The sequence below is a fragment of the Pteropus vampyrus genome, unplaced genomic scaffold, assembly GCF_000151845.1.
Source record: "Pteropus vampyrus isolate Shadow unplaced genomic scaffold, Pvam_2.0 Scaffold66, whole genome shotgun sequence".
In the NCBI taxonomy this organism is placed as follows: domain Eukaryota; kingdom Metazoa; phylum Chordata; class Mammalia; order Chiroptera; family Pteropodidae; genus Pteropus; species Pteropus vampyrus.
Genome location: NW_011888847.1, coordinates 4,827,986 through 4,846,885, shown reverse-complemented (window position 1 = coordinate 4,846,885; position 18,900 = coordinate 4,827,986). Strand labels below are relative to the sequence as shown.

At 35.4% G+C, this 18,900-nt stretch overlaps 1 protein-coding gene across 5 annotated transcripts in view; it reads left to right on the top strand.

The window, feature by feature from the left end:
* Positions 1-1,090: 1,090 nt before the first annotated feature.
* The window catches only part of PLEKHH2 (pleckstrin homology, MyTH4 and FERM domain containing H2), an 87,172-nt gene continuing 69,362 nt past the window's right edge, over positions 1,091-18,900 (top strand). For 3 of the 5 annotated variants that reach the window (XM_023531299.1, XM_023531295.1, XM_023531296.1), the window contains exons 1-4: positions 1,118-1,238; positions 5,031-5,135; positions 7,101-7,230; positions 13,889-13,951. In XM_023531299.1, coding sequence (XP_023387067.1) covers positions 5,083-5,135; positions 7,101-7,230; positions 13,889-13,951 — 246 coding nt within the window. In that variant the 5' untranslated portion in view covers positions 1,118-1,238; positions 5,031-5,082. Of the gene's footprint in view, positions 1,239-5,030; positions 5,136-7,100; positions 7,231-13,888; positions 13,952-18,900 lie in introns of all 5 variants that reach the window. The other 2 variants (XR_002780680.1, XM_023531297.1) reach the window with 2 other exon arrangements.

Below are 18,900 nucleotides of genomic sequence, written 5' to 3'. Positions count from 1 at the left end.
AGCCCGATACTCGCTTGCTGGCCTTTTAGTCAGATTCACTTAGTGCCTTCAGTCTAAGGAACTTTGTAAATCTTTATCTCTTTTGTGATTTTTCTATATAAGGTGAACGAGCTTAAAAAAACAAAAACCGTAGTGGAAAAAGCCTTCTGATACCCTCTATTGGCCGACTGAGAGTAATTTGTCTGACTGAGAGCTTTGAGAACCTGGGGAAGGATTATCCATATATGCAGAATTCATTCTCTCTCTCTCTCTCTCTCTCTCTCTCTCTCTCTCTCTCCTTCTCTCTCTCTCCTTCTCCCTTAGACTGGCTTCTGCACATCTAGTGATGTAAAATCCAATCCAATCAAAATTACCACCCATCTGCATACACAATACTTTGTGCCTGGTCCTGAAAAGGATGCAAAAATAAAGAAAACAAATCCATAGTTTCAAAGGGCTCAAGGTCTAATGGAGAGATAGGTGTTACATGAGGCAGAATTAGCTAAGCGCCAAGAGGAGAAAAAACCTAAATGCTCAAGAAACAGAAACAAGAGAAGAGATGGGGCGACAAGCATGCTTTCATGGAGAAGATAATTTTAGTTGTGTCTTAGGGGATAGTCAGAATTTTTCAAGGTGGACGTAGGAAATAGTAGGCGAACGTTCCAAAAGCACTTCCCTGGTGTGGGGAGGACACAGTCTTAGGTGCATGAAGGGCAGGTGTTTAAAGTGAACCTGAAAAAGTAGTATGGAAGCCTTGAATAGAGAATCTGTTCTTGATAATTTAAGCAAAAGGACACCAATGAAGATGTTTAGCAGGGCGTGTTTCAAAATTGCACTCCAGGACAGTTAACCTGGCAAGAGGGTGAAGGATGGATTGACAAGAGGAGAGACTTCAGTTGGGGAGATCAAACAGGTGGGTGCTGAGTCGAAGCAGAGGGAATGGAAAGGAGGTGACCGCTTCAACAGGCTCTAAACTCGAGTTGTGGCGAAGGCTAGCGGGTAGACACACTCCTGGACAAAACTCCCTCGGGCTGTAGGGACTGCGAGGAGTCAAAGTCATAGCCACACCCTCAGGTGACGTAGAGAGCTCAGCTGCGACCTCCTACTGGCTGCTTCTGCCGCCAGTCCAGGAGGAGGCGGTTCCCTGCCCCCTCCGGCTCCCGGCTCTGTGTGAGGCCGGCGAGGGGCTGAGAGCTCCAGGAGCCCGGCACAGGCGCCGTCGGGTTATTGGGCTCGGCAGCCGGGGTCCCGTAGCAAAGGTAGGCTGATGGGATGGGCCGGTGTTAAGGGGTGACCTCGGAGCCTCGGATGCCCGGGTATCCCCGCCCCCTTGAGAGCGCGCGGTCCTGGGGGGCACGTCTTCCCGGACGGAGGATGGGGGCGGCGGGCAGAGCAGGAGGGAGGGGACCCCTGGGATGGAGTGGGGTGGTGCAGGATTGGCCCCTCGCGCCCTGCCTCCCGCCGCAGACTTCTGACGTCGTCCCCCTCGCTGCCCCCTGGACCGTCTCATCTTGGGGCTGTGGCCGGCGGCTCCTCGACCCTTGGTCTCCCGTGACATTTTGTTTGAAAAAGCGGGGCCCGGGTTGTGGCCCGGCGCCGGCGCTCGTGGCGGGGAGTCACACCCGGGAGCCCTGCATCCCCAGCCGAGTGGCCCACGCAGTTAGGGATGCTGCGGTTCGGCCTCGGCTTCTTGGGAGCCCCTGTGACCTCGGAGACTAAACTTCTCAAAACTTGAAAGAACCATTTTCTACACCTCGAGTTGCTGGAATGTCAAAGTGCCCTTAGGTGACCTGCCATGAAATTGCGCTGTCCCTGAAGTTATTAAACTACTTTTTAAAAGACGGAACATTTGAGCCATAGATTTTGATGTGCGAAACGCAGTGGAAAGAGTTGAATCATTTACGCTGTACACGCTCTAGTGCTGTGCTACCTGTAGGTCACTACACTCTTTGTAAAAATGCCAATCTCAACCCTCGACCGCGCGGCCGTGTGTGTCGCGGAGAAGCTGTGAAGTGAGCAGCATGGCTGTTCTCGGTAGTGTCCCCAAAGGGCAGGCTTTGCCCAAGTGGGGCTCTGGGGTGGTTAGGAGGTTCCTTAAGCAAGGCATGCCTCAATACGGTCAAGAAAGGCATCTTTTCTTCTTTAGTTAAAAAAAAAAAGTTACCTGGCCAAGTTAAGTTGTTCCTTAAGAGAACTAAAGAATGAGTGACTACCCTGAGCTTCATCAGGGTAAGCCTAAAAGGATGAGATCGTAATTTTCTTTTTCTTTTTCTTTCCCTTTGGGATTTGGAAGAGAAACAGGAAGTGAAAGATTCAGAGAAAAGAGCATTTCAGTCCACAATTGTAAACAGTTAATTTTGTGTCAGTAAATATTTCCGAAAGTTACTGGGGGGGAAGAGGGGGGTGCAATTGGAGAACCAAGACGTTTTTCCTGTCCATTGCAGTAAAGACAGATTACTTTCAAATTCAAAATCTAAAAATGACATTTATTTAGCAAGTGATTATAGCTCCCAAAGCTATAGAGTTGGGTTTTATAAAATCAGTGGTAACGGAAAATGATGGTGGCTGTTGTTCAAAATTAGAATATTTACTCAAAATGGCTAGTTAACACAGCAGTTACTTTATACTAACTGAAATTACAGAATGAAATGAGGAAATCAGGTGTCTAGACCTCAGGACAGACCATTAGCCAAGCAATCTGTAGTTTGGAATTTTTTTTAAAAATTATGATCCTATTAATAGGGAATGCAGACCATAAATGCCAATGATATTTTTAAGGTTTTGCTACTTCACTGTGAAATAGGTAATTAGCATAATTAAAGAATAGGTATGTTTAACTTAAAATTTAAATATTGTGTCATTTTCATAGCAAAGTATTCTTGCAAAGATATATGTCTGATTCTTGTCATATTTGAGGTTAACAATTACCTCTAAATTATTTGAGCTAATGGTGGAATTCTTGGCAGGGATAACCACAAACAATGGATCATTAAATTTGCTGATGTTGCCTCAATACACATTCACTTAAACTGTTACTTTTTAAAAAACCTTATTTGTAAATATATGCCCTTTTTTACTGAGGTATAATTCACAAACTATAAAATTTACCCTTTTAAAGTATACAGTTCAGTGGTTTTTAGTATATTCACATAGTTGTGCAACCATTAGCACTATCTAATTTTAGAATATTTTCATCACTCCAAAAAAAACCCCAAGCTGATCATCGTTGCTCTCTCTTCACAGCCCTTAGCAATCACTAACCTACTTTCTGTCTCTTTGGATTTACCTATTCCATGTAAATGGAATTATACGGTATGTGCCTTTTGGTGTTTGGCTTCTTTCAGTTGGCGCTTAGGGTAATGTTTTTAAGGTTCATCCATTGTAGCATGTAGTAGTGCTCTATTCGTTTTTTGAGGCTGAGTAATATTTCACTGTATGGCTATACCACATTTTGTCTATCCATTCATTTGATGATGGACTCGGGTGGTTTCTACTTTTTGGCTAATTGAGTAATGCTGCTATGAACATTTGTGTACAAGTTTTCCAAAGTAGCTGTACCATTTTTACATTCCCACAGCAGTATATGGGAGTTCCAATTTCTCTACATCTCCACCAACACTTGTTATTACATGTCTTTATTATTATTATTATTATTATAACCCTCCTTTTTGGTATACAGTGATATGTCATTGTAATTTTTGATTTGCATTTTCTCTTATAGCTAATGATATTAAGCATCTCTTCAAGTGCTTATTGGCTATTTGTGTATCTTCTTTAGATCCTTTGCCTACTTTTTAATTGTTTTTTATTGCTGTTGAGTTGTAAGAGTTCTTTATATATTCTGGATACAAGTCCCTTATCATATCATACAAATCAAGTCAGATGTATGATTTGCAAATATTTCTTCCAGTTTTGTAGCTTATCTTTTCACCTTCATGATGGTGTCCTTTGAAGCACAAAAGTTTTCAATTTTGATTAAGTCCAGTTTATCTATTTTTTCTTTGATCATTTATGCTTTACACATCATATCTAAGAATCTGTCGCCTGTCCGAGGTCACAAAGACTGATACCTATGTTTTCTTCTAAGATTTTAGAACTTGTACTCTTATATGTAAGTGTTCGATCCATTTTGAGTTAATTCGTGTATATGATATGAGGGGTCCAAATTCTTTCTTTTGCACATGGATATTCAGTTGTCTAGCACCATTTGTTGAAAAAACTATTCTTTCCTCAATAAATGGTCTTGGCACCCTTGGCACCTTTGAATTATATTCAAAATTCAATTGAATATAAATGTGAGGGTTTTTTTTTTCAGTATTCTTAATTTTATTCTATTAGTTTGTATGTCTGTCTTTATTCTATTAGTTTGTATGTCTGTCTTTTAGTACCATGCAGTCTTGATTATTAGAGCTTTGTAGTAATTTTTGAAATTGGAACATGTGAGTTCTATAAATTTTCAAGATTGTTTTAACTATTCTTGGTCCCCAGAATTTCTATGTGAATTTTAGGATCAGATTGTCAATTCCTGCAAAATATACAGTTGGAATTTTTATAGAGATTGCATTGAATGTTTATATCCATTAGCAAGTATTGCCATCTTCACAGTAATATGTTTTTCCAATACATGAATGTGGGATGTCTTCCAATTGTTTAGGTCTTCTTTAATTTCTTTCAATGATGTTTTATAGTTTCCAGAGTACAAGTCTTACACTTCTTTTGTTAAATTTATTCCTAAGTATTTAATTCTTTTTGATGCTCTTATGAATAGAATATATTCTTGATTTTATTTTTTTATTTTTATTTTTTTGCTAGTATATAGAAAAACAATTGATTTCTATATATGGATTTGGTCTCCTGAAACTTTGCTGAACTCAAATAGTTTTAATAGTTTTTTGTGGATTTCTTAGAATTTTCTATGTACAAGATCATAACACCTGAAGATAGAGATAATTTTAGTTCTTCTTTTCCAATCTGGATGCTTTCTATTTTATTTACTTGCCCTGGGCAGAAGTGGTTGAGAGCAGACATCCTTATCTTGTTTCTTATCTTAGGTGGATCAGTCATTTACCATTAAGATGCTTTCGTAGATGCTCTGTTATCAAGATGAGGATGTTTCTTTCAATTGGAAGTTTGTTGAATGTTTTTATCATGAAAAGGTTTGGGATTTTGTGGAATGTTTTTCTACATCTATTGAAATGATCATATGGTATTTGTCTTTTATTCTATTCATATAGTGCATTACATTGATTTTCATCTGTTGAAAATGTTATTTTTAAATTTTACAATATTAAAATTTCTACAGCATTAAACACATTATTTTAGATGTAGGGCAAAAATTAACCAAATATGAAATAGACTCTTCATGTCGCTTACGATAGAAGAGTGTCCCCACATTTCTGTGCAATGATATGAATGGTTCAAGACATAAAGATGTACATTGCAGGACAGTACTTTATTTTTAATATTTCATCCATATTTTCTTTTCTTATCCACTCTGATGAAAAAAAAGCTGATGAGAAGAGAAATGAAGTAGCAGTAGAATTGAAAAAAGTTTGTGACTGACAAACTATATCATTCACTCCAAAATCATTGATAGCAAATACTAATGTGGGTAATGAAAAAAGGTCATTAACAAGGCTAATATCCTTAGAAAAAAAACTCAGAAAATAATCGAATGAGGTCTCCATAGAAACAAAAAATATGAAAAGAGAATGATTTCCATCTCTACAATTATAAGTTTCCCTTAAAGTATGGCTAGAATGTAGGGGCATCCAGAGGCTTTGAGATGGTTGTAGCCTTGTAGGACAACTTGGCTTATATTTATTTCTAAATTATTGAATGAAAACATAAGAATTAGATTGAAAACTGATTTAAGAACAAAACAATATTCTAAGAAAATAATCTTTTGTGGGTTTTAAAAATGATATAGGTTTAAGAAGGGGTTATATTACACTAAATATTTGGAAAATGAACTTTATTAATATCCGAGGTAGACATATTTTTGTAAAACAAAAAAACAGCATAGTACACTTAAACTGTACTTCTTTCCTGGGGTTCTGAGAGTTTTGCTGTCACGTACATCCCATGACTTGGGCTCGGCTTCTCCAGGAGATCTATTCTTAATGCAAATTTTATCAATTCATAGCAAGACCAATTCAGACATGCATTTTAAGCCATTTATTAAATAGCCTGAGAAAACATTAACAAACATTTAAAACGACTTTTATAAATTCTGGAGCCAGAAACAGTAATGCTTCCAAATCAAGTAATAATTTTTTGCACTTTATAATTTCAAAACCACTTTTCCTGCCTCGTGACTTCCCTCTTATATTGCTTCTCTCTGGGATTAATGTCCTCCAAAAGAAAAGTTAATATCATGGAAAGCACAGATTCCAGATTTATTTAATATAGGTGATTCCAAATTTTACAGTTATATGTTTTCTCTTCTTGCACCAAATGAAAATTATGCAGACTTGTCCAGGGTCATAATACTTTGCCCAGTTAAATATGCTAAAGGACTGACTTTTGGCTTGAAAGACAGCCTGAACCTGGACAAATTTAGGGTGGTGATAAGTAATAATTAATATAAATCTAAGCCATAATTGTTGCACTGGTATAACATTTCTTTAGGTAATTCTATCATGCTACCAATTGAATTAAACTGTAATAATTCTGTAAATTTAAGAGTGTGGTAAAATTATGAGTGGATAGATTTTTAAAATATTATCTGTTGAGCAAAGCTAAAATAATAGCAGTACTCTGTGTTTGTGTGGTGCTATTATGCTGTCCAAAGTGTTGTTAAAAACAATTTTTCACTTGTTCCTCACAACATACCCATGAAGAATGGTTTGTTATTACTGTGTCTCCCTTTTTCTATATTGGATAAACTGAGACATAGAGAGTTAAGTTACATAGAAAGTTTAATTAACACTGTTGGGCCTCCAACCCTGGCTTACTAAGTTTTTTTCCGTGAGCTACCACCAGTTCTGGAATTTATCTTAGAATTCAAAACTTGTATCTGGATATCATTAGGTGGTGACTAGAATGTGTACATTGGATGATTTAGTGAATTATCCTGAATGCTAATTGATATTATGCCATTTGAATGCATTCCTTTATAGAAAAAATATGGCAGAGCTTTCTGAGACAGAAGGAGCAGTAGATTGGAAAGAACGATGTGTAGCTTTGGAGTCCCAGCTCATGAAATTTAGAGTTCAAGCAAGCAAGATAAGAGAGCTCTTAGCAGAGAAGGTAAGTTTTTCTCCCTAAACCTTTGTTATTAAACATCAGCTATTTGGGTCCTATTTTATTTATATTGAATAATCTCAGTGCTTTTAGGAGTAAACATTTTAAAAATAGTGAATATAATTTAACTTTTTGTCAGGGCTTTGAAGCTGTATTTGGCATATTCTTTTGCCAGTTTTAGAGTCAATTAGACATTAAGACAAAAACATTTCTTTGCAAACATTAGTGGAATAACTCAGAATTCCATTAAGAATTGTGTGTATTTGATGAATGTGGACTTCATTCATTCCAGAGAGAAATGCTATAATTTATTCGATTTTACTAGAGGTGCGTGACAGCATTTGATCTACTAAATGTTTAGGAAGATGATGTTTAAAGTGACTATGGAAGAATGTTCCCTATTAATAATAAAATGTGTTTATACTGTATTTGAAAATATGTAACTTTTTAAGAATTTATATTGACTATATATCACTAAATTATCATCTTGGCTGGAATTGAATTTAATATAATTATTTGCTTCTCTTAGTAATTCTAATTGTGTAATAAAATTCCACTTATGTCACAGAAGTTTTGGGGTATACACATGTATAAAATCAATAGATAAATTCATTCATTTGGTCATTCATTCATTAAACAAATATTCGTTGAGGACTGATTATGTGACATTGTTCTTAATGGTACAGTTAACATCTGTGAATAAAATAACCCATGTTCCTATTTCCAAGGAACTTGGATTCTAGACCTGCACTGTCCAATATGACAGTCACTAGCCACAAGTGGCTGTTGAGCATTTGAAATGAGGCTAGTTAAAATTGAGATGTGTTTCAAATGTAAAACACACACCAGATATTAAAGATGTAGAATGAAAAAAAAAGAATTTAAAATATCTCAGAAATAATTTTTACACTGATTATGTGTTGAAATGATAGTTTTTGGATATTGTATTAAATAAAAATTATTAAAATTAATTTTACTTCTTTTTACTTTTTTAATGTGGGTACTAGAAAATTTTAAATTATACATATGACTTACATTATATGTTTCTATTGGACAGTGCTATCTGGATGAATGGATAAATGATATTAATGGTCATTCTAAACTGATCCGAAGAATTTATAAGTGGTTTCTTAAACTCCAGCCTATATAATCCTTTTGAGATGAAGGGGTGGTACATGTATCACATCTGTAAAAGAGACCTTAAATTTTCTTTCAATTACTAGCTAAGGATCTCTTAGCATATAAGTATTTTAATAAAACCCAGTATAACATTATTCAGTTTACACTTTCATATGTATCATCTTAAATTTTTGTACTTTAACATCGTTTAGGTGGAAAGATTAAAGTTATCCTATTCTCTTTGGGTCAGAGGGTGACCCAGTAATAGGCTTCATGGAATAAATCTCTAATATCAATTTGCTTTATTTCTCACCATTAGAATTAAACTTGTAGCTTGAAAAAAAAATGCCAGTTTGAATATCTCCAATTTGGAGAAGGTTATCCTAACTCAAGTTAGTGACTCATGCTTTGTCTTTTGCTCCTCTCTCTATAAAAACCATTTCCCAAGTTGTACTTTGGTTTGTCTGGTATTTTCCACAATCCCAACAACCCCATACAATTTTCGTCAAGATTACCAATTGTATTCTTGTTGTTAACCCTCTGGACACTTCCCAGGTGTTGCCTTAGCCTCTCAGCAGTTGGCACACTGTTGACCGCAGCCTCCTTCTCAACATTTTCTTGTTTCCCTTGACTTCTATACTCTCCTGGTTTCTTCTGGACTAAATAGTAATTATGCTATTTGACTTCCAATTCAACAGCCTTGAAATTCTAAATTTGATGGCAGTATTTCTTTTGTTCTTTAGAAGTCTTGTTGCAACAAATTTTTTTAAGTGCCTATTTAAAAATTTTGTGTTATTTTCTCTACAAGTGAAATTGTAAATGGCTTTTTGATTAATAATTTATGTTATTAGGTTTTCTTTTTTCTTTGCGAATTAATATTAAGAGGAATATTATTTCAAAGTTGCCGTTTTAGTTATGGTTTCCCTTTCTTCTTTTTTGGGGGAGTCTTTTATGTTTTATATCTGTTACTTAAGTCCTTTGTCAGGTCTAAGAGATGGAATTATTCAGATGTGTTTCATACAGTGGAAAATGGATAAGTATGCCAAGTTACTCATGGTTTCCCAGTAAATATATTCAACACCAAAATGGGAAAAACGTTTTCCCAATATTTTCTGTTATATTCCATTATGAAATATTTTTCTCTGGATTGGAAATTGTTTTTGGTACCCACCCATGTTTTAATAAAAATATCAAGTATTTATTGATTTATTATGTGCTAAGCACTTTATAGATGTGATTTGTTTAATTCCTGTAACAACTTGTGAAGTTAGAAATTTTATTGTCCCCATTTTACAGATTAGGAAACTGATGCTTATAGTGTGCCAAGCAACCTTCTAAGTGCTTTATATAAGTTAACTCTTTACTCCTTACAACAACCTTATGAGTTAGGTGCTAATATTATCCGTATTTACATAGGAGGAAACTTAGGCACATAAAAGTTATTTAGCTTGCCTAAATTCATGCCAAAAAGTGGTGGAGCCAAGATTTGAAACCAGGCATTTTGCTTTTTTTTAGAGACTGAATGCTTAGCCATCACTCCATATGGCCTGTCTCATCTAGTTTTATTACCACATTCCTTGCTTTCTCTGCTATTCTTACCACTCATCTATTCTGTCTTCTATTCAGCCACGCAACATATAAATCCATCTCTGCAGGGGGCAGGTATCTGTGTGTGTTAGGGTGTGTGTATGTAGTAATAGCTATTTACATAACATATTTTTAAAAGCAAACTCTACTGCATTGCTTCTACATGCCCACTTGAATATCGCATTCTAGAAGCCAGTCTGGTCACATCCATAACCTTTGGTTTTGTGTTAGGGCCGGTCTGCTCCAAGGCTTTTCCCTAATAGTTCCCCAGACCTTCCCCCTAAATGGATGCAGGCCCAAGGCTGAAGATTCTTGAGAGAATACTAATTTGATTCTTCACCTCTTTGCCAGGAATTCTAGCCAACTTTTCTTTCTTGCAACAGTTTTGGTTCTTAGTTCTGTTTTATTGGCACTGGCTATAGGCAGCTAACCCTAGGTGCTAACTATGGTCCTAAGCCTTTAGTACAACTGCTAACTAGTTTAAACCCCAAGGTAATCTTGTGAGGTAACTATTATCCCCAGTCTAAAGATGTTGACATTAAGACTGATACTATTTGAGTGGTATGCCCAATATCACACAGCTAATAATTACAGAGCTGGCATTAAGCCTTAGATCTTTCACACTTTTTTGTGATGCAGCTAGTAGAGTGCCTGGCACATGAAAGAAACTCATTATTTTCCTGTGTCTTTCTACACAGACATACTGGTTAAGTGTACAAGAAGGTGACTAACAAATGTAATTACTGATTAATGGGAGGCATCTTTCTGAATTATTCTAGGGAAGATATGTGAGATGATCTGAGTGTTTTTGTGATTAAAGGTGGATTTCAGTTATATATGCCTTGTTTTTTGGAGATGGAGTTGGAGAACATAGGATTTTTTTTTTTTTAAAAAGAACGATTCCGCACTTTTTTTTTTCTCCATCACAATTTCCAAGTAACAGAATATTGAAGCTTGTGAAGAAAAAGACCTTATTGAAGTCTTGGGCAAATACTGCTGTAAGTGGGAGAGGTCTTTAGAGGAATTTAAGGAATGGTGTTGGAAATATCTCTAGTATGCCAAATATAAACTCTTTAGGGAAGCTGAGATTTAAGCAGTTTTTCTACTTTATAGTTTAACTAGTTTTCTGAGTCAGGGAGGGAAAAGGGTGAGTTTCACTTTAAGTTGAATCGAATGTTATTTCCTATGGGTTCGATTTTCAGGGAAAAAGAAAGGGAAAAATATAAAGAATGTTTCCCTTTGGGGCATCAGCATGGCCCACATCGTCTAATGCTGCCTTTCCCTGATACAGAATTACTGTCTGGGATTTCCTGCCACTTGACCTTGTTTTTGTGAATATGATTTCCCTGAGGTGGTCTAGAATTCTCTCGTAGGAATGGAGTCCTTGGACAGCACAGTGTTTGCTTTCATGTCACAGTTCAGCATAACACCACGATTGCCCCAAATTTCCCTTCCCTCAGTCACTCTATTGCCTCACCTAGATTTCACAGTACCTAACAGAAATTACACACATACTAACGACAAGAGTTTGCAGGCTAATTTAAATGCCTTTTTTTTTTTTTGGCTACTGATTAAAGATATTATTTATTATAAAAAAGTAAACGGATGATAGAACCTTTCATGGGTTTTATGGGGAAAAATCAGGAAGAAGGGTACTTGGTGGAGAATTGCTGTCCACATCAGTGAGTGTGAAGGTCCTAAAATGTTCTTTCTAAAGTAGTCAGTCTTATTAAACAAGTAAGTTTGTTTGTTTACAATACTTGGAACACTAAGTATTAAGTGTGATGATGTTATGATCTATGATCAGTGGCAGATTTCCTTCTGCCACTTGCTATGTTCACTCTGGCTACAGAGGGCACTTCTGGAGTGGTAAATCAAAACACTAGTTGGAATTTGCTACTTCTTTTTATTATGGTAAAAGTGGCGTATTCATAAAATACTTCTTTTTGTCCAAAGCAAAAAGATATGGGGTAGCAGATCATTTCAAATTTCTTTTAGTGTCTTAGTATGGATTGGTTGTGGAATTGACCCAAGCTTTACATGATACATTGTGAAAGTAAAAGCTTACATTAATATTTCCTGCATTGCTTTCTTTTAGTGTTTTGCAGTTATTTTCCAGCTTGAATGATAATAACAACAATTAGTCAAAGTATTGCCTTTTATAGTATTCTTATGTTTAAACTGATTTTAAAGTGTTCTAAACTTTATTGGATATACTTAGTGCATATTTACATTTATGCAATGTGAAATGTTCAGTATTTATGATCTATAATATGGAATGTGAAAATGTAGCAGTTTTCTTGTATCAAAGTTTATGCATCTTTTAAATATTTTTTTGGAAGGAGTTGACACCTTTATTCATTCACTTGTTCCTTCATTCATTTGTTCAACAAATATTTATCGAATTTCTGTTATGTGGTAGTCATTACACCTGCCTCTACCATTGTTACATAACTAAATAATAAACTCAAAATCTAGGGAGAGACTACTTAGCTTATTTCCACCTTCTCAGTGGTAGAATTCTGTTAGAACCTCAAATTCTAAATTTAGCCTCTCTTGGTTATACCTCTGTCCCCGTTTCCTTCTGTGATAGATTCCTTGAGAACGTGCAACTTACAGTTGCTTTTATTATGAATGTTCATACGATTTTAAGTTACCAATAAAAGATTTCTAGGCTGAAAGAATAGCATCCAAGGCACAAAAATAAAGACATGCTTTCCAGATAAGAATTTTGTGGTTTTATGTATTTGAGACTGATTCTCATATGGTTCTGTATAACTATATATTGTGTGTAGAGTTTATAATCATCACAGCAGCTGTGGTTCAACTGAAAGAGCACCAGGAAATCAGAACATGACAACTCAAACCCCATGGCTTTGCAATAGCAGTAGACTTTTAATTCATCATATAGATATGTTTTCATAAAAGGAAACATACAAATATGTTTTAAATATAAATAAGTATTAAAGACAAGACACCAAATGGCACTGCATCATTTCTACTGCATTCTGTGGGTCAAGGCAAGTCAAAAAGCCCAGAGAAGGGCAATGGACCTCACCTCTTAATGGGAGAAGTGACATGCATATAGAGAGGAAAGGAATTGATGGTGGCCATCATTGGTGGTTAGCTAATCCTAACCATTTACTTTAATTCACTCAGACTCTTGCAGTCCAGCTTATGTCCTTGCTTCTCCACACTGCAGCTGACCTCGCAAAAGTCTCTAATGACCTCCTATTAGCATACCTTTCTACATATCATTTATATATCTTTCAATATGTCATTTACATCTTTTCATATATATTTTAAACTTTTTATTAAAAAACTTTACAAACATACAAAAGTAAGCAGAATATTAAATTGGACCCCAATGCTTTAATGATTAACTCAGACCAATCCTATTTCCTCCATACCCTGTATCCATGTCGTTTTTTAACTGTTACACAGACTAATTATTTTTAGCACTGAAGGGCTCTGCTTTGTCAATCTTCTGTCCAAGTCTCTTTCAGTATAGAGCAATCATGCTCATCTTTGAATTCTCCAAGGATGATACAGTAAATATAGCTTATGAGAATATACCACTTTCTGATACCATTATGGCTTTTGATCAACAAATCAGGTATAACGCTTGAAGTTTTACTATACTCTTAAATTTAATTTACTCTTTTTACTATGTGTTGACCAGTAATTTCTAACTTATAGTCCAATAAAGAAAATTCTATTGATGAATATTCATGTAGCATATATTACATTGTATTAAAAGTATCAAACCTTTGGTATTTTGTTTGATCAATTTTTAAATATGCACTGAAAGAGCCTTTAATGTGATAAATTATATGTAATTTCTATTCATTGAACTATTTTAAATATTCTTAAAGAATTTGATGACGTGAGATTTCTAAGTCCTTTTCAAAAAGGATATATGATTTTTATATTTTTTCCATTTTTCCTCACTTTACAGATGCAACAGCTTGAGAGACAAGTTATTGATGCTGAACGTCAAGCAGAAAAAGCTTTTCAACAGGTAGGGCATAATTTTAGTTAAAAATTTCTTTTTTTGCTTTTACTGATATAAATGTTATTTTGCCCAAAACAGAAATCAAATATGACTTTTACAGTAATCCTAACCATAATGAAGTTTTATATATAAACAATGTTCATAGTAACTTATTTGTTGTAATAAAGAGTTAGAAATAATATGAATGCCATATTATAGGAGAATAAATAAGTGAACTGTATCCACTTCATGAAGTATTAAACAATCATTAAAAATAATTATTTTTAATTATGAAAGATGTATACAACTAATATAGAACAATGGTTAGCATTATATTAGGGGAAAAATGCATAAAATTTTATGCTTAATATTTTAATAGGCATGAGGGAGAAAAGTTGAACCTTCAATAAGTCTCGTGACCCTTTCTGGGCCTTGCCAACAGCAGAACGAGTGGTTTGGATGAGGCCATCACCTTAAAGTTTGCCTAATGATTCTAAATCCATAGCTTCTCATTTTTTGAAAAGATATCTGTCAGATTCAGTCAAGAATTTCAAAATTATTACTCCTTCTAAGAAGTTTATACAAAATTTCTTATACTTTCTCTAAGTTTGTCATGTTTCTTTCCTTCAGTTTGATTACAGTGCTACCAAATTTTGTTTTCACCTAAAAGATTTAATTTTACACAGTAGATTGTTTTTGTGGCCTGAGAAATTTCTAAATAAACCCAATCAAACCTAATCCTTAATTTTCTTAGTTATACTTGAAAAGGAAATTTTAGAACTTTATTTTGCCAAATTGAAACCACTACAAAAGTAGAGAAAATAGTGTCATGAACCCCCATCAGCAACTTCAACAATTAGTCAACTCGTGGCTAGTCTATACCTCCATCCATTTTTCCCTTCCCATCCCCACACCGAGCTACTCTGAAACAAATCCCAGACATCATATCATTTCACCCATGAGTATTTCAGCAACTAATCTAAAAATAAAGACTTAAAAAATCATAACTACAGTACCATCATCCCATTAAAAAATTACTAGTAATTCTTTAAAACCTCAAATTGAGGTATTAGTAGAAGTGCTAGTAGTAATGGTCAGGATCTATGCTGTCCTTGGTTTTTATATTCTTTAGCTGATAGGACCAAATAGTTATATCACCACTCCTATCTATAAAAAGCCAATAATTAACAGTAAACTCATAAAAGGTCACTTATATTCTATGTTTCTGTCATTCTATTATTCTACATCAAATGTCTTTGTCTTTTTCTGTAGTGGGCCATTTCTGTATGTCCCTGTTTAGCCCATGCCTTGCAGCACACATTCGTCCCCTTGTCTGCCTCTCTCACTTTCATGTCTTCCTCCTTGTCTTTTTCTTTCTGACTTTGGCTTTTCCTGGTGATCTTTCTCTTTACCTCTATGCCCATGGCTGTCTCTATATGTCTCTCTATCCCTGTCTTTCCCTTCCCTTTCTGTCTTTCTTTTGACTGCTCTTTTTCTAGGAAAAAAAAGAAAGAAATTGAGAATGGCTTTGTTTTGCTGTTTCTTAAGTTAAAATACTTAATTCATATATGCGGCAAATTGATTTAGCTCTGAAAATTAAACTGAATTAAGTATACTTGATTTGTGATTTTCGGGGTTTTTTTTCCCCCCTCTGATTTACTGGATCTTAATAGGAAAAATAAAAAAAAGAATCCCCATTCTCAATTCAAGGGAAGAAAATCATAGCGGTTTGTCACTATCGGGGCTCAACCACTGATTTGATAAGTTAACAGAAAGAATTTCTTATTTGAAGTTATCCTTTGAGGATTTTAGGTATAAAGTTATTTTTTTCTACATGCTACATTTTTAAGCAATAAGACACCATGGTTGGTTCACAGAAATGTGAAGTACAGCATAGGGAATATAGTCAATAATATTGTAATAACCATGTATAGTGCCAGGCTGGTACTAGACTAATCAGGGGGATCACTTCATAAAGAATATAAAGGCCTAACCACTATGCTTGTATACCTGAAACTAATATAAAATAATATCGAATGTCAATTCTAATAAAAAAAAAAAGATACCATGATTGGTTATTTTAGACATACTGTCTTAAATCAATCCCCTCACCCCAAAAGAGTGAGATTTTCAAATCTCCCAGTTTCTACATAATTTAGCAAAAATCTTTTTGTCAAAATACATTAAATTTATTCAGTACCTAATTTTATGCTTCCAAAGGTTTTTTTTCTCTTAATGAATATAAAAGTTAACAGGAAATAGAACAGATGAATTCTCATGCACCAATTATATCACCTTTTTTAAATTTGGCCTTCAAAATATTAAATAAATATTATTATATTAGATTAACTGAAACCTTTGCTGTCTTTAAGAGTTTCCATGGGACTGTGGCCTATCTGCTGTTTATGTTGCTTAAATTCAGCTTGTCCTTTGTCATTAAGCCATATCCTAACACTTAAAACTGTACTTATATTCACCAGAAAGGAATGTTTCACTACCAAAAGCAGTCATCAGCTGAAAGCAACTGAACTTTATGCTTTTTAGCTTTGTACATTTTTCTCCTTGTTTATTAATGAGTGGCATCACCTGCATAACCATTAAATAAGTTCTCTATATTAAAAAATCACACATTTCTCAGAGAAATCTTGGGTGGCAATCTTTATACTTAATGCTGTAGTACATTTTTCTTGTTGTTGTTCACAAGAAAAAGCAGTATATATAAAACAACCTAGTACTACTTATGTGTATTATTGTTACAAAAGCAGCAAATAGCACATCTAGAAGATACTGATACACAGGATTCGTTCTCAAGTATCTGTCTACTACACTATTTTGTGCTAAACAAAGAGGGATAAATAATTTCCCCTGTATATGTTTGTGTTTTCGTTCTGTGCCTCTGGGTTCAATCATTTGCCTGTGTTTGATTCAGCTGGATTTAAAGTTCCTTCTGACCATTCTACTATGTGGGCTAATCTACCTTTCTGTAAAGTTGGTTCTCAGTACCCAAGTCATTTTTTGGTCTTAAATTATTACTACTCAGTCATCTGAATCTCCAGAACCTTGTAATGAGTTACTTCATTACATAGAAACCTACTTTTATCCAGTGCTGTTCCTTTTCACTTTCAGTGAGAATAGTTCTGGCCTGAGCGCATGAATTATGGAGCTCTATGATAAAATAGTTGTGTTTAAGATGTGTTTAGAATTATTCATCGATTTGCAATAAATTTTAAATAACTGCAAAATGGTTTAGAGTTCAAAGTACCCCTACAGTTTCTTTCTTCATTCTACTTTGGATAATTAGGTATCTTTGTCATGCACTGGAGTGTATATAGAGAAATAGAAACTTTCAGCTCCCACTCAAAAATACAGTTAGATCTTAATTATCTGTGTGTGGGGTGGGGGCAGGAACTGAGGTTAGAAATGGAAAGAAGGAAATATCAACATAGATAATTACAATGGGAACAATATTTGCAGCTCCCTCTTTCTTCACTATGGTCAGGAAAGTGGAAAATAGCATCGGGAATTGTGTCAGGGTCCCCAAGACTACCCCTCAGGTTTAATGATTCACCACAGAACCCAGAAAAGCTGTTATACTCACGGTTATGGTTTATTACAGTGAAACAATACAGATTAACATCAGCAAAGGAAAAATGCACATAAGGTAGCATTCAGGGAGAAACCAGGTATGCACTTCCATTTGCCCTCTCACAGCAGTTACACAGGGATGCATCTGATTATACCACCAATGATGTGTGACAATAGGTTTGAAGTACTGTTAACCAGGGAAGTTTATCCAAGCCTTGATATCCAGAATTTTTACTGGGTAGGGGGTCAGTCTTGTAGGCATGGAATTCACACGTGACTGTCCTTAGCTATTCAGTTTCCACCCCTGCCAGAGGTCAAACTGAGACAGCATGGCTTAAGACCCCCAATCGAATGAACAAAAAAGGTACTCACTGTAAATCTGTACATAGAATTGTTAGCATAAAGTATCTGGTGTGGCCCAATATCTCAGGTATATAAAGACAGCCTTATCAGGCAGGTTTTTGTAAGGGCTCAGTGATTATTTCCCAGGAGCCAGTCTAGGACCAGTCTTTTCTTTGGAATATGCAGGGTGTGAGCACCTTGCCTGATGAGTTAACCCTTTACTGCACAATAGCTTAGGAACCTCAGAATCAACATACGCTTTGGGGAAATGGCTGAGGAATGGGCTGAGGTGGGTGGATGCAACTGAGGCTCTCCTGGAAGTAAAGGAGAAAGGTAGCCTAAAACTGTAAAGTATTCCTCATTGGAGGATATCCATGTATATAGGTAATTGCAAGAGTTTCTTCAACAACCAAGTTGAATTCATATATGTTTGTTATTGGCCAGTCTCTGAATAGTTAAAATTCTTAAGTGGTTCAGGTTAATGAGTTGAAAAAGAATTGGGTTATTTTTCATGGTCTTGTGGTAAAATATCTGCTGCTTGGTTTTTATGTAGGCCTCTTACCTTTATGTAGATCTCTTATTCAAACTAATTACCAAGGAAGGCTAGTGAATCCCGTGGAACTTGGTTCTTACAGGATCGATTGGCAAGTAGTTTGCCTCTAGCTACTTTGTGGTCTCTTTTCCTAAGAGACTTTGCCATTTTTGCCCATATTTTTCTTGCCTAGGAAAGTTGTCTATCTAAAAGTAATGGTAGATTTAAACAGTCGCATGTGGCAAAGATGCATCCAGGGAGCTCTGACCGGGCATTCATTCATAAAGTGAGAATACCTTTCAAATTGAATATGTTTTTCAGAGAAGAAGGGTACTCCCAAATCACAGTTTTCCAGGATTGTAGACCTTTCCTAAGTAATAATAGGATAGATTTCTGTGACATCCCAATGTCTATAAGGTGGCTTGCTCTGACTTAATAAAAGGAGATTGTAGGTATCGGTCTGGTAATATTTATTTCTATTTTTGTTCAGTTACTTTTGGTTTTCTTGAGGTTTATA